At 39.8% G+C, this 15,428-nt stretch overlaps 1 protein-coding gene across 4 annotated transcripts in view; it reads right to left on the bottom strand.

The window, feature by feature from the left end:
• The window catches only part of EEFSEC (eukaryotic elongation factor, selenocysteine-tRNA specific), a 162,339-nt gene that overhangs the window by 81,276 nt on the left and 65,635 nt on the right, over positions 1 to 15,428 (bottom strand). For all 4 annotated transcript variants that reach the window (XM_084531159.1, XM_084531161.1, XM_084531160.1 and 1 more), the window contains 3 exons: positions 7,487 to 7,694; positions 3,747 to 3,843; positions 875 to 1,039 (listed from right to left, as the gene is read on the bottom strand). In XM_084531159.1, the coding sequence (XP_084387285.1) occupies positions 875 to 1,039; positions 3,747 to 3,843; positions 7,487 to 7,694 (470 nt within the window). The remainder of the gene's footprint in view (positions 1 to 874; positions 1,040 to 3,746; positions 3,844 to 7,486; positions 7,695 to 15,428) is intronic.

The following is a 15,428-nucleotide window of genomic DNA, read 5'->3' as shown; positions in this document are numbered from 1 at the left end:
CCTGTACACTATGAGCAGTCACATTCACAGGCTGCTCATGGCAAAGAGCAAAACGCTGCTCACAACAATTACCACTCGGAGCTATGGCATGCCTGCTGTCTCACAGAAGGCTGTGGAAGGACTAGTTCATTAACAGCAACTGAAAATAACAAACTTTGCGGGAAATTGTTAATGCCATAAAAGCCAAGTGATTTGGCTTCTCTTTGTCAATGTCTGTTTATCTGCTACCTTGGTCTTTCACTTCTCTGTAAATAAAATAGGAGCACCAGATAAGCAGTTCAAAGTCCACTGAAAGTCCTCTTGACTTTCTACAGGCTCTCTAAAAATCCCAACCGCAGCAAGCCAGACACCGCATTCCAGCAGCTCTTCCAGAACATGCTGACATCAATTAAACCCTTGGCAAACAATGATAATGTGCATCAAGCATTTCCATGCCCTCTTATTGCCATTTCCATGCACTCTTCTTGCCACTTCCAGACATCTCAGGAAGCCTACCTGGGTCAGATTCTTTTACAAGCCTTCTTGCTGAGGCAGAATGTCTCAAACAAAAGTAACCTCACTCAAACCTCGTTCATTCCTTAGGTATGTCCTGTTTTGGGAACATGCCCACCTTGCTTTTCTGAAGTTGAAAATCTAACACACTCATCTAGGTCAGCCTTCCCTCTTCTTCATTCAACTAAAATGGAGCAGGTAACTTTACTGGCTGTGTTACTTAATCTCTTTCTCCCTATTATAAATGTAGCTTATATTAGAATACCAGAAAAGTAATGACACTGAAAATAATGGAACAATTTCAGACTGCAGAACACACTCTTCTTTGTTGAATGTCTCTTTCTATCAGGAAAACTGGGGGGAGTGAAAATGAGAGACTCACCTTCAGGGCAGGAATCTCCACATTGTCACCAAGGCTAACAGAGCCAGAAAGAATAGTCCCTGTCATCACCGTGCCTTGACCCTTGATAGAGAAACAGTGGTCGACTGCCATAAGGAAGTTTCCCGAGGGGTCTCTTGATGGCAGGTAAGCCTGAGACTTCAGGACCTGAGAAAAGAAAGATAAAAGCAGAACCATGCCTGGGTGAAAAGTCATGACAGCCATACAGCAAAAGGAAGGCAAGCGGATGATTGATTGAACAGGCTTGCAGTTTTACTGATTTCAGGCATCTCCCAGCGAGCTTAGAACGCACCAATGTCAAATTAACTGTGCGTGCCATAGAGGAGATGCACACTTAGCAGCAGGAACAGTTCGATTTTCTGCCTTAGAAAGATTTGGTGCTGCACATTTAGCTTGGTTAGCAGAACTGCACTGGCAATAAAGTTGCTGCCAAACTCAATATAAACACTGTAGCAAAGCAAATGAAAAAAAAATCCTGCACCCGTCTCCCCCCTCCTCCCCACCCTCAAAGTACAGTCTTACAGTGTATTTTGCTACTTCAGCTCTTTTTGATTTAGTGCAAATTAACTTACATAAAGATATTAGCCCCATCCCTGCCTCCCTCCCAGAAAAACTATTACACCGGGATAAGTTTCAAAGTCAACTTCCCCTTCAGATTTACGTTAACACTTCTTGGAGGATCAAGCCACTAAGAAAAATAGCTATGTAAGTATCATTTTCTAGAGAAAATATCAAAGTTTAGGATTTCTGTTTTGCTGACAAATAACTATGCTTCTTAAAATACATCATCATAGGCAGAAGACTAATTATAAAACTGCAGTCACATACCCAGCAGTGGTTCAGAGGAACTGGTTCACCCATCTCAAATCACTTTTGATCTTTGTCTTTGTTACAATATCAGCATATAAACTTGGCAATGCCTTTAGCATCTGCTTTTAAGGTCAAAAACTGGAGGTTAAGTCTAAGTCATAATGGCAGAACAACAGAGAGGGAACCTCTTATCAAGGAGAGAGAGGGTAATGCTCAGGGGCAGGGCTCTCACAGCATTTGCCAGCTCTGCTAAACACTATGTCTCTGAGTTGACAAATAGCTGCAACTTGCGTATTTCCTCCAAAGGTTTTAAACCTGGGGAATGGCCCTGTAAATCTACCTGGACCTAATGAAGGCAAAACTAAAGACTTGCCTATCTTCAGCTCTCTAGATATTGCAGAGTCTGTTTTCAGCCAGCCTGCTGCAGGCAAGACAACCCTAAGTTTCTGGTGACTCGTGCTTGCAGGGATTTACCCTTTATTTTAAAGGTGGCAGCATCCAACAGATCCGTATCAGATGTTGGCAAGACAATGCCTTTGTTTTAGCACCCCTTCTGCTGCCTGCAAATAGCTGCAGCACCCCTCCAGGGCAAAGACATGCTACACTCTTCCCTAATGTTTACTCACAGAGGTGACAATCTGGTACATGCCATCTATCTCAAACAGCTATCCTAAGTGCCCTGCCCTTCACAGTTTAAGCATTGTACCATATAACTTACCATATAGCTCATTTTCTTTTACCATATAACTCATTTTCCTCAAACTCAGTTTACTCACAAAAAAAATAAAAATTGAGCATAGCTAAAACTAGGGATACCTCTGCAGCATTAGTTTGCTTTAACACTTCTCTTGTTCATACGTGTTTGATATAATTATCCAATATACCATCACTGAGCTTTTTCCAAACCTGACCTCATTCAGGGCACAGGATAAATCCAAGCTAAGCATTTTATCTATAGCAGAAGTGCAAGACACGCAGTAAACAAGGCAGACTATCAGAGAAAGATGGATTCATTGTGAAGGCAGGTTGGTGTTGCTCTAAAGAACAGATTATATGCTTTATGCAAGAATTTTTTTTTTTTTTTTTTTTTTAAAGAGAATGATGATGCATGGAACTTTCCACAGGTAATCACTGACTGTATACTTCGGAGTGTCCAAACAGAAACCACAAAGCTTGATAAACAGAGTGCTAAGCACTCACAGTTGCAAACAAAATTGGCAGGTACTCTGATTCGAAAACAAGTGTGTCCCAGAAGAATTCCTAGTTTCCTTAAATGTGGCATCCAAAATTAGTAAACTCATTGGACTTAACTCCTTTGTGCCACAGCTTCCCAATCTAAATACGGGATAAGTCACCTCTACACTTCCTATAGGTCTTTTCGAAGTAAATTAATTGTTTGCCAAGTGTTCAAGTCCAGTGATGAGTGCCAAAGAAAAGTCCAGGAGGAAATTAATCATTCTGAGCACAGAGCAGTATTTGAATGGAGTCATGAGGCCACACAGAATAATGAGAATTAAAACAAAATACTAACTGTCTGCTCAGTAATTGAGCTTTGTGCATCCTGTGCATAGATGGAGGTAAGGGTTATTTAGAATAAACAATCACGCATTTAAGCACTGTATCATAATGAAGGAAGGAGACATTCACATATGCATAATCTGAGTGCCTGACTTCACAGCTTCACTGTTTTCTTAACTGCAGTGTAATTAACACCTACCAATGATTTGGCAGAATTTTGAAGTTATTTTTATTTGTTATGCTTTGCAATTCCTGACAACTTTAGAACAAATTTTACCACGTGTGATAGTTGTTTCTGAAGACAGCTACTCGAAGGCTTTGAAGCCTAGCAGTTGAAAAAGGAGAACCACTTTTGGGGCACACATCCTCAGCTTCTCCATTCCCTGGAAGAAATCCCCAAAGAATTCGGTGACAAAGCTGACAGTAAGGCAGGAGTTCCTCATCTCTAGATACTAACACTACAATCCAAAAGATTTAAAGATGCTCAAGCTCATTTTACATGATTTATTGTTTGTTCAGCAGGTACCTCAATTAATTCAGAAACACCTAGTGGATTCTCAGACTCTGGGGCTTCTGGTCCGCCAGGCTTTGCTGCAACAGCAACGATAGGACACCCACAGAACCTGAAAAAGAGAAAGACTCCCACCATTAGATCTCATACACATGTAAATTAGACTCACCTGAAAATGAAGGCAGGAAAACTGCCTCGGATTCTGATTTCTGTTCTTCCCCCATGGTGAACAGCTGACAATTTTTTTTTCCTGGAGTTACTGTCATTTGTACTATTAGACTTCATTAGAATGTTTCATTAGAATGAAATTTTTAGGGCTGTTCAGCATTAGCCAGATTCAACTTTCAGTGGCAGTCAAAAGTAAGACTTCATTTCAGAAACAAGGACCATTACTCAGGCTTATCAGAGTGACTTTGCATTCAAGCTATTTTACCTGGAGACTAACACAGGTTTTAACTTTCATTAAAACAATTACAATCCTAGCTGTAGTCATAATCCATAAAACAGAAGCCAAATGTATGATGGCACATGATATCTGCCTGTGTCTGCAGACAGCCTGTAAGATCTGCAGACAGCAGAAAGATCTAATTCGACTAAAATAAAAATTTATGAAACAAATCTCAAACATGTAAAGCTTCTGAGAACAGCAGTACTTCCATAACTGACCCCAGTTTAGCTTTTCTGACCCCAGTTTAGCTTTTTCTCTTTCTATGAATTTTATTCTCCAAGCCCTTATTATTCAGCAGCTTTTTTTTAAGCCTCTTGATTGAATTTGTACCATTTGCTCCCTAAAACACAACCTATTGTTCACCTCATCTGATAGCTTGCTTTGCCTACATTTTAGAAAGGGAAATTAGATAAGTCAAGTTATTACTGCATTTTTGCAAAATTCAGGATTAACCATGTTAATTCATATACGTGAAGCAATGGAATAATAATCAGCAGTAAAACTAATAAGTGGTTGGTTCTCACAGATCCTTGATTCTTACACAATTGATTCAGGCAAAGTCATGACTGCTGCCATCCTTGTGACTCCCCACAGCAAAACCATAGATTTTTATCTCAAAAAGGGAACGAAGTGGAGAAAAAAGGACAGTACCATGATAAAGAAAAATATGCTAGATTCTGTAGAGGGAGCTCATTTAGTGATGGAACTGTAATTCAGTACGTAAGATTTTTTTTTTCTGTTTATATGCCATAAGTCTGAGGCATCTAGGAACAAAGGGTAATAAAAATGTGCCCTGAAAATTTCTGTGATTAACCATGAAACTCTTGGAAGTTTATTTTCACACAAGCCCTTTAGGGCAATATATTAAAATAACTTTAAGTTTATGCTGAACCAAATGCCTTACTCCTTTTCCCATATGCCAGAACAAACTAGAGTAATCATATAATGCCACTGGAGCTACTTCCAAACATGATTTGGCCCCTATTAAAACTGTTACTCCACCATGCTAATTGTCAGAATTTAGACCCTGCTGGGCAAAGATAAAAGCTGGCATGTGTAAAAAAAAAAAATATGACAATAGAAATAGAGACATAGAGACAGTTTGCTTTTACTTGCAGTATCAATCAGTGGAACAAGCAAGTCTCGATTAGGTCAAATTTACAGGTGTCAATCTAGGCAAATACAACCGTTGCTTTTCTCTGCCTATTTTTTCACCCTCCATGGAATCTCCTGACAACACCACAAGAATTCCCTCTGAAAACTGGTTAACACCTACTCTATAGCTGCAGCAGACTTCAATTTTTCTTAGTATTAGGGTATTGTGCATGCATGCATGTGTAAAGAAATACTCAGTGAGTGAACTAGTCTTGGAAAACACCTCATTGACAAGTGTCTGAGGCAGCTGTCAGATGGACTCAGCACATGCCCTGCTAATAAAAGTAGTTTAATAAAAGTAGCTTAGAAACATAAAAACAGTTACGAAGCATGCATTTGGAAATTTAAAGTGGGAAAAGACTGAAGAAAAAACGCTTGCCTGACATACAACGGGGCACAGACTACACTTGCAAAAAAAAAAAAAAAAAAGGAATTTTTGTTATGTGAACAATACACAGACATCTGATGAAAGAGTATTTCTAGGATCCAGAGTTCAACTGAATAATTAAAACATTATGACAGACCCATTCTCTCCATGTGGTCTTACGGCTGTTGTGATCAGCTGATGCACATCCTTGTTTTAAAAAGGGGCTGCAGGAAAGGACCTCACAGCTAACATGGCCAGTGTTTCAAAAACACTTCCCCCTCAGTTTTGAGGAAGTATGCTAATTTGTAAGACATACTTGTATTCCACCTGTATCACCTCCAGCAGCAATTACTGCCATGCAGATACAAATTTTAAAAGGAGGACAAAATAAATGAGTAGAATATGAAGATAAGCTCAGTTATTACAAAATCTTTAACTTCTTGGCATAGACTGTGGTTATTTTAGATGAGAAAAACAAAATAACTATTAATTGCAATGCTACTTAATTCACGTTCCATATAAAGGCATAATAAGTTTATTTGGTAACATAGTTATGAAAACTTTAGAGATAATTATCTCAATGCTCTCTCCACTGGGATTACCTGTGAACTTGATCAAATACACCTATAAAAGATTGTTGTTCCAAAACGCCCAAAAGTTTTTCATATTGCAGGTACCTCCCTCCTCTACCTCCCCTGAAATAAGATGTAACAACCTACAGAGGAAAAACAAGCCACCTCTATCTGTTTGTCCTCAAATCAACTGCTGGAGAGAACTGAAAGCTGTAGAATCCTGACTAGGTTTACACGAGGAAATTTGACATTCTTGGTGACCTCTGTACTATTCCAAGCAAAACAAACAAACCCATGTTACTGATGAGCTGGAAAGAGAGCAAGATCTCTAGAGTCACTATGGCAGCAGTTGCATAGTTGAAGAGGGACATTCCCCTACCATCACAAATAAGCTAAGTAAGAACAGCCATATCCAGCCATGCTTTGCTCTTTTGTCCCTCGTGAAGTTCTCTCCTCTGTACGCTGGATCTTATTTCTTTGATTCTCAGAATCAAAATGTGACCCAACAGCTATAAATACAGGAGTCAACATCCCCGTACAATACTAGGCAAAACAAGCTGTGTGTCAATTTCTGTAACCACTGAGGGAGTACGGTGTCTGTATCACATCTTTCCACCTCCTAACAGCCACATTTTCATTCACCCATCATTTTTGTTAATTAAACAGAACATGCCTGACAAACACCAGCCTAGACAGAGTCACATCGCATTATAGAAACTTCAGGAACATCATCAATTAGATTCTTGGCAATACTGATCAGTCCCATACACAGATAACTACAAGGCAGCTTTATCACCCTTGTTAGGGCGATCACATCTTTTGCTCTCAGTTATGGAAAAGTCCTCTTTCTTCTTTAGTTAAAAAAAGAGAAATAGAACACATCTGAATCACAAGAAAAGTTACAAAAAAAGGTTCTTCACCCAGCCTTTCTTGCTTTGTTTTGTTCAATCAGAACTCAAAGCAGTCCTTTAAACTGAAAAGTTTCATTACACTCAAATATTTCTCCATACACGATACTTGCAGATGCAAATGCAGAACTGAATTTGAATTTCTGGTAATCTTTCCGTTCTCTTCTCATCATCGTGGCAAGCTATATCTATGTGAATATCTCATCCAGCAGGGATGAGATTAGCTGCATTTAGAAGCACCCTGAAAGTGACATGAGGGCAGTATTTTTGTTACACACTAGCTGTTAATGTTACTGTTAACTTACTTTGTATTTTCCAAGGTCTTCTGCATTTTCTTCGTCATCTTCTCAATGGCACTTTGTCTCTTCCCCTCTGGAAGGAGATCTATTTTGTTCAGAACTACCACCATCTTCTGGCAGGCAATTTGCCCAATTACCAAGCACTCTGCTGACTGCGTCTGCATCCCTTTTGTCACATCGATTACAAGCATCATCAAATCAATAATCTGGGCACCTGGAAAAGAATTCACAGTCAGTATTGTAGCAGTATAAAGATACTAAGGAACATTTTCTCAAATAGCTTCCATAAAAACTGTATGTATATGTACACATGTCCAGAAATATGAACAAAGCACAAAACAGCATAAGCAACAGAGGAATGCCTGGCTTTTTGAAAAAATACGATTTAATGAGTTTAAGCTATTATGCATGCCCATCAGTTCATAGAAAAATATGCAAACCTATGATTGTTTACATGTTCCTCCATATTAACAGTGTAAGGACATTATCACTGCATTTAAAAATAAGAGTCAGGTTTACCACAAATCTGAAGAAATCCTTAGAGCCTCTCTACAGGAGGAAAAGCTGATTTAAATCCTGCAATGTTCATTTCCAATTCAGATCTACATTACTCAAACGTATACTTCATATCACAGCCATAAACAGATCAGATTTAGATCTTCATAAAAAGGTTCCTAAATTTTAGGCTACTTATTGCGCTCATGATGTAACTTCTTAAAATTATTTTTATTTTTTGAAGCATTGGTGCAATGAGCTCTTAATCCTCTGACTGAAGCAACTTTAATTCCATGGATTTAACTTAATTTTCCAGGAAGCTTTTCATGAATGTTGGGCCTTCCTCTAATTACATTCAGAATTTTCCTGCCTCATTCCAGGTAACCGAAATACTCTGAATACCAAGAAGTCAGAGTACAACAAAGTTTAATGTTAAAAAAAAAAAAAAAAAAAAAAAAAAAAGCTTCAATATGAATAAGAAAAACAAATCCAAAGCTGAACTAGCAGAAAATTATGTTGGAAAAACACATTTTAAGAAATGTAGAAGAGATGTAAGAAGAAAACATGCAAAATTGCAGCATTCCAGATTTAAGAGTTTTTAATATCTGTCTCAAGCTTTTGATCAGAAGAACATGAAATCGATGCAACTGTTCCTTGTTCTTTTGCTCTCTCCAACCCACTTTTTTTTTTTTTAGTCTTTATAATTGCTATCACAACAGCTACCCTTGTTCATAGTTCCCATGAACTCTCAGGATAGGAAATCATTCTGAGGCTGAAGTGCATGGGTGAATGAGTGGGTGGGAACTACAACAAGAAAAAATTATGGTTACAAATGACTATTTTCAACCTACCAATGCTTTCATCTTGTAATAATGAATGCTAAATGTAAATAATGAATGCTTCAGAAAGCTAGCTGGGTAATTATGACATTTGCAGAGCTCCTGCAGACTTTTCTCCAGCCATTTCAAAAAATGCTCCAAGACAAATTAGAGATAGGCTCTGTCCCCAAAAGTATTTTTAACTTTTATTGTTTCAAGAATTACATTAATTTAGTACTTGCTTATAGTATAAGCAACACTAGGACTGCACAAAAGACTCAGACACCACACAACAGCGCAGATATAAAGACCGGGAAGCATGAACAGCAACAAGTGAGCAGCATGAAAATTGTTCTAGGACAACACATCGAACAATCAAAACATGTACTTTTGTGAATGTATACAGCAGGGTTTGTCTTGTTTTAAAATAAAACTTAACACCCAGGTTTTGTATTAAACTACACCACGCAGTAATTCTTACTACGCAAATGACACCCTTAAATTGAATGGGAATTAATAATTAAAACAAAACCACAAAGTTAAACACGATTGTTAATACCATAAAAAAAGATGGGTCATGCATTCAGTGAAATAACATTGTAGACTTTGCAGCCTAAGTTTTAGCTAAGTCTGTTACGACTAGAGCAGGGCAATCGCTGTGCTCTGTAATCAAGCCCAAGTAACCAGATCTGATGAACCATGACTTGAAAAGGGTGGCGGATTTGATGCTTTAAGTATCCATCTCCTCCCTCCAATAGCAAAGCAGTTATGTGAAGTTTCAGTACAAGGGCCACTTTATCTTGAAATGCTAAATTAACTGCTTTGAATACATTTGTTATAAAGCAAACACTTGCAATTGCTGTATTTATAAATCTATTAGGAACCCTTTAAAGAGCCATAAAACTCACCAGCTCAGTTGCTAGAAGGTTAAGAATGCCTACCTTGGGGCATTTCATAGCATAGAAAAGATGAACATAAGAAAAATAACTGTACAGTCCATGGAAAAACTCCAAAAACACCAGAAAATGTATCGAGACACTCCAGATAAAAATATATTACAGCCAAGGAAATGACAACACGCTCAAGTTAACAAATGTGGCTTAGTACAGCTGCTGTGCCTCCTCCAAATCCTTCATCAACTAACTGGCCACAGGGATGCTGTTGGTGGCACAGAGGGCACTGTGGCATCGTCACACACAAAGGCACCTGCACAGGGTAGGAAGCTGCTGTGCTTTAACAAAATCATGAAACAAATAGAAAGATCAGGACACTGGTGATGGAAATACTTCAACCATGTTCTGCTCAGGGCATGAGGATGTTTTCTACTTGTCTACTCACACATAGCAAGAGGTGAGCACTCAATTTCACAGGTCCCTAAAGCAACAAGCCAAGAAAACCACCACAGAATTAGTTCCTCAATATTCTGAGATATTTAAACAAAACTTCTTTGACAATTCTTCCTCCAAATCTCTTGATCTTCTGCCAAATTTTAAACTGTTTTATCCCATAACCAACTTCCTTAGTTGCCCTTCACCCACACATAACAGTTCCTTAACACCACGGTGAAGTTACGCAGGGAGACCAAAGCCAAGCATGCAGCGATTCCAAGGGAAGAGCTCCTCATCAGGACAGCAAGCAAGTCACCTGCAAGAAGGGGACTAAACCATAGCCTCCCCAGAGCACAGAACATCTTCCAAGCAGTTTTTCCCTATAAGAGAGCTACAATGTGTTTAACTTCATATTTGCAATTTAAATCATCTCTATCGGGCTATTAGTCAACTCACTACCATGCTAGATTCCAGTCACCAGAAGGAACAATGTTCCTGAATAATTTTCTACGGCAAAATAAGATTTAACTAAGAAAAGCTGAAGTAAGGATGGATTATATAAGCAGAAACTCCAAGAAGGACAATAAAACGCGCTATAAACCTGCACTATTTGACCGGAGAGGGCCTGCCACTGGCTCTTGTGAGACATGGAATAAAGGAAATAAAGCACTTTTTCATCTCAGAACAGGACACTGTCCTACAGAGTCAAGATGAGGATCTCTTCCATGTTACTCAAGCTCTCAAAGCAGGCCAGCAGAGCTTGAAACAAACCTGAATGAAGCAGACACATATGCAGACCTGTTCTTTGCGTATAAGGAAACAGCAGTCAAGAAAAAACACTAAACTAAGGTATCCAAATTATTTCCCCTACAGAAAAAAAAAAAAAAAAAAAAAAAAAAAAACAGTCGTGTAATCTTTTTACTGCTATTTCCTCTATGAAAGAGGTGCTCAAGAACACCAAGAAATAGTCCTCCTGAAGTGGGATTTCTCACTTAGCCTGAAAATCACCAACAATCAGGGTATCCTTCCTGTGATGGCACACAGCTCTGTTACAGCCCTGTAAAAAGCAAATGAAACAAACTAGTCATCATCCAAAAACACAAGGGAGGTGGTAGGGAGGGAAGAGAGAGGAATTATATTGGACGATAAGAAGCTAAACCACAGTGAAAAACAAAGTAAAGAAGAAGACAGTCTACTGAGTGAGGAAAACCAAACAAAAGATAACACATGAACAGTGAGAATCTGGATGACAGCCAGATACGGGAGAAAGGCAGCAAGACCGGCAGCACAGCATCAGAGAGATGACTGCAAACAAGTGTGCCAGCTGAACCTGGGGGCTGTAGCACTCATCCGTACCACAAAAGGGGCAAGAATCACAGAACTTAGAGACATTAACAAAATATTTTCAGGCAAGAGAAAGAAAATGTCTACCCCTGCTTTGAATATTCAATACCAATCCACTCTCGGTACTGAATTCTGGGCATATCTGACTGCGACCAGTCATCAGGGATGTCACTTACTGCCACCGTCTGCAGATCGAATAGGATCCACGCTGTGAGGACTGCAGGCACACACCCAAATTAGGCTGCATTCTTGTCTGGCCACGCATAGTGGACTCCTAAGAAGGTTTGCACAATTTGAACACCTTACTGGTTCTGAAGGCCAAAACATGAGTGTTTTCCAAGTAGCCATTACTGACTACACTAGATGAAGTTTTAAAGTAGAGGTTGAAGTACTCTGCAATTTCTACATGTTGCTCCCTTATCTTTACACAAAAGGACACAGGGAGTAAATCTAGATCTGTTCTACCAGTATTCACAGGGAAACACCACAGGAGTGCCAAATCCCTAATGCTCTGCAGTTTTGAAAAACACAGCCTGTCACTGTTGTGTTTATTTTGGGACAGAACATTATTACATCTTACGGCAAATCACTGTTAACCTCCATCACAAAAGCAGGGGCAGTTCTGGATGTCCATGAACTCAACCCCTTCTGTTTGTGCAACCTGTTGCATACCTGTAAATTACACCCAAACTCCCACATCGAGCTGTGCAGAGATAGACCTATGCTGCAAAGCACAGTTACTGCAAGTAAATTATTATTAGGCCTAGGGGAAAGGAAAAAAAAAAAATCAAACCATACATGCGTCATCTTTCTCCCCAAAAAAATAATTTCAGCCTCTCATTTTATTCTATCAGCTCCAAAAGCTTATCACTATTACACGTGCACACAGTACCCATTCTCAGAACAATAACGTTATGAACTGCAAGCACTAAACTACCTGGCAATTTCAGCATCACTGAAAAGAGGAACCAAAGGACATTTTCAATGAACAGACAATCTGAATGGTTTTCTGTTCCACAAATGCAGATTAAAAACATTAGAGCACTTTAAACTACTACTCCTTTGGCAAGCATAAGCTCAGTATTGCATTACGTTCTCTAACCCAGCCATCTAAAGCTGACGTGGCTCCGCAGCAAGACCTGGGCGAGCGGAGGGACGAAGAACAGGAGGTGGGGTCCCCGTGTGAATCGTGCAAGGTTCCACATCCATCCCAGCATGAGCACAGACTGGCTGGGGGCTTCTTTAAGCTACTGTGTCCTCCTCTGTCTGCGGTAATCTTTTTAGCTGAATTTGCACAAACAGCACAACTCCTGTTCACAGGCACCGAAAGGAAGCAGAAAATGGAATTTGAAATGTAAAAATAAAATAATTGTGGGCCATGGGCTGTAATTTGATTTCATGCTTTACAAGGAAATGAAAGAGGACTTCCTTAAACATACTTTTTTTTTTTCTTAAATATGCTTTTTACCATGTTAGGATTTCCTCTAGTGCTGAAGAGAAAATAGGATTGTAGAAAACGTGCTGTTCTCAAGTATCATTGCTACTCAGGGGCAAAGCTCTGTTTTAATGTGCACTTCCCATTCTGGGGAAGAGGAAATTCTTCAATTAATAAACCGGGTGGACTGAGGCGAGTTTTTAAGGTTTAATCAATTTCATCTGCACATCGAATAAAAAGACCGACTATTCTACCATTTTTGCCTCCCCTACTCTCCTTTAAAAAGAAGAAAAAAAAAATCAATGTTTTATTTTAAATTCTTTGAGGTTAGTATCTCCTGTCGCAGGAAATATTGTCTATATCATGCAGTGAGCATTAAACTTCCCCCCTTCCCAGCCCCCCCTTTTTATTAAGGATCTTATTCAGAAACTACTAAATTATTCTCTGCTTTCTTATATGGTAACAGCTTGGGAGATGCTACAAGTTGTACAGGATCTCACCAATTACCTTGGGGGAGGCATTATGATGAATAAGGAAGATGTTGTTCAGGATATGAGATCTTCCAAAATTTAAACAGAAAAAGGGCGTTTGAGGGGGAGAGAGACATGCACGCAACTGGAGCGCATGAATTACACATGAAGAAACCCTCTGTAAAGCGATGCAAATCACGGATCAAAACCAATACCATAACTTTCGTTAGGAAACACTTTGAAAAGCACAGGAACTCATGGAGTTCAAGTGTCCCAGCACCACTTCCCAGGCACGTCATTCCTCAGTGCTTCAGCAGCTGGAAACACAAACAGGGAGCTGCGCAGCTTCAAACTCTGGGTAGCTTGGAATATCTCCGATAGCAAGGGTCAGACCAGCAACCCACGAGCCTTCTCTCTGAATACACAGTAAAGCTTAGAATTATACGCATATTTGATTTTTATTTTTTTTGAACAATAAAGAAACCGCTGGTTGCACAAATTCCCCCTTAAATGAAAACCAGCCACTAAGCTCTTTCCTAAACTGAGAGCTACAAAGAAAAGGCAGAATGACCGCAAGAGCCTATTCCTAGGAAGTCCATTTCTGATATGCCAAATAACCTTTTGGTTATTTATTTGTAATCCATGTTCAACTCAACAATAAAAAGTAATGGAAGAGAATTGCTATTAAGGAATACAAGGATTCTTTTGCTAAAAAGTAACAAAAGAATACACTCTGAATATACTTTGTATTTCATCTCCCAGATGAACCACTGTGCAACGCTGTCCTGAAGCTGTTAAAAGGCACATGGGCCTTAATCTTTTCTTTGTCACGTCAGCCAAGGGTCTTTCTTGCTTGAATATTCTTTGACAGGTCAGAAACATGTCTGTGTTCTCCAAAGGGAGGAAGTAACAGAATTAGAACAAGTCAATAGGCTTGATTGACCATGCTGAGGAGGCATGAACACAAGCAGTAACCTCTCCATGAAAATTATGAGAAGGATTGAGAGACATCATCTAACCATTTATGATTACATACAGGCCCTGCTGTTGCAATACCGCGCATATGAATCTTATTTTAAGCAGATTACTTGCGTTGGGAAACAACAACTGCAAGGGAAGGCAGCCTCAAAGAGGCGTTACAGTACAGGCAGAAAGAAGGTCAAGAGATCTTTTGCAAGACTTTCCACGGAAAGTAAGGAGTCCCATGTTGCCTTCAGCCTCTTCGGGGAAGTGCTACAGGTTAGGCCACCCGGGTAGCCCCAGACCCTGCTTCCCACGGTGACAACTTGAAGGCAGCTGGCTCACCTTTGAGCAGGAGCAGAACCAGGGGACCTCAGGAGGTCCCTTTCCATCTGAATTCAGTTTCTATTAGGAAACAAATCTAGAAGTGGAAAACAGGAGGGAAAAAAAAAAAAAAAAAAAAAGAGAAGCATAGAACAAGAGACTTGCACAGATGCATTTTTAGGGACACTTTGAGATCCCAGCCATAAGTAATTCATTATTACAGGAAGATATGCTCACTTGTTCTGTCTGAAACTTACAAACTGATTACTTTAAAGACCATTTGCTCCTCTCTGGGTGTCGTATGCTTACTAAAAAATTGAACAAGCTTTCTCACTGCACCCCTCTGGTCCCACACAGGGCATCTGAACTCTGCCAGACTTCAGCTGGGAGCCACAGGGCAAGGACAGCGCCAGGGCATTCAGCCCACAACAGGCAAGTGCAGGAGGCTCAGGAGCTGAAGCAAGGTACTTGGAAAGCAAACAGAGATAAAGGTACACTTGACCCCATAACACAGACAGAAGTTTAGCACTGAGCTGCTGACCCAACATCTCTCTACGTATTACTTTCAGTGACTCAATTATTCAGAAAACAGTATGGGCTCGCACTGCGCAGCCAGCAGTGGTGGTTGGAGAGAAGATGGATTCAGAGCTCTTTGCTCTTCTTTCTTTGGCTGAGGGAGATCAAAAGCGTCAATCTGAGCAGTGTCTGAACACCAGAGCATTGGAGCACCTCCTGAACACCACATTCCTTTTCTGTGACCTGTGCTACAGAGGT

The sequence above is a fragment of the Aythya ferina genome (assembly GCF_964211825.1).
Source record: "Aythya ferina genome assembly, chromosome: 10".
Taxonomy (NCBI): domain Eukaryota; kingdom Metazoa; phylum Chordata; class Aves; order Anseriformes; family Anatidae; genus Aythya; species Aythya ferina.
Note: the sequence above shows the minus strand (reverse complement) of the source record. Positions and strands in the feature narration are given on the sequence as shown.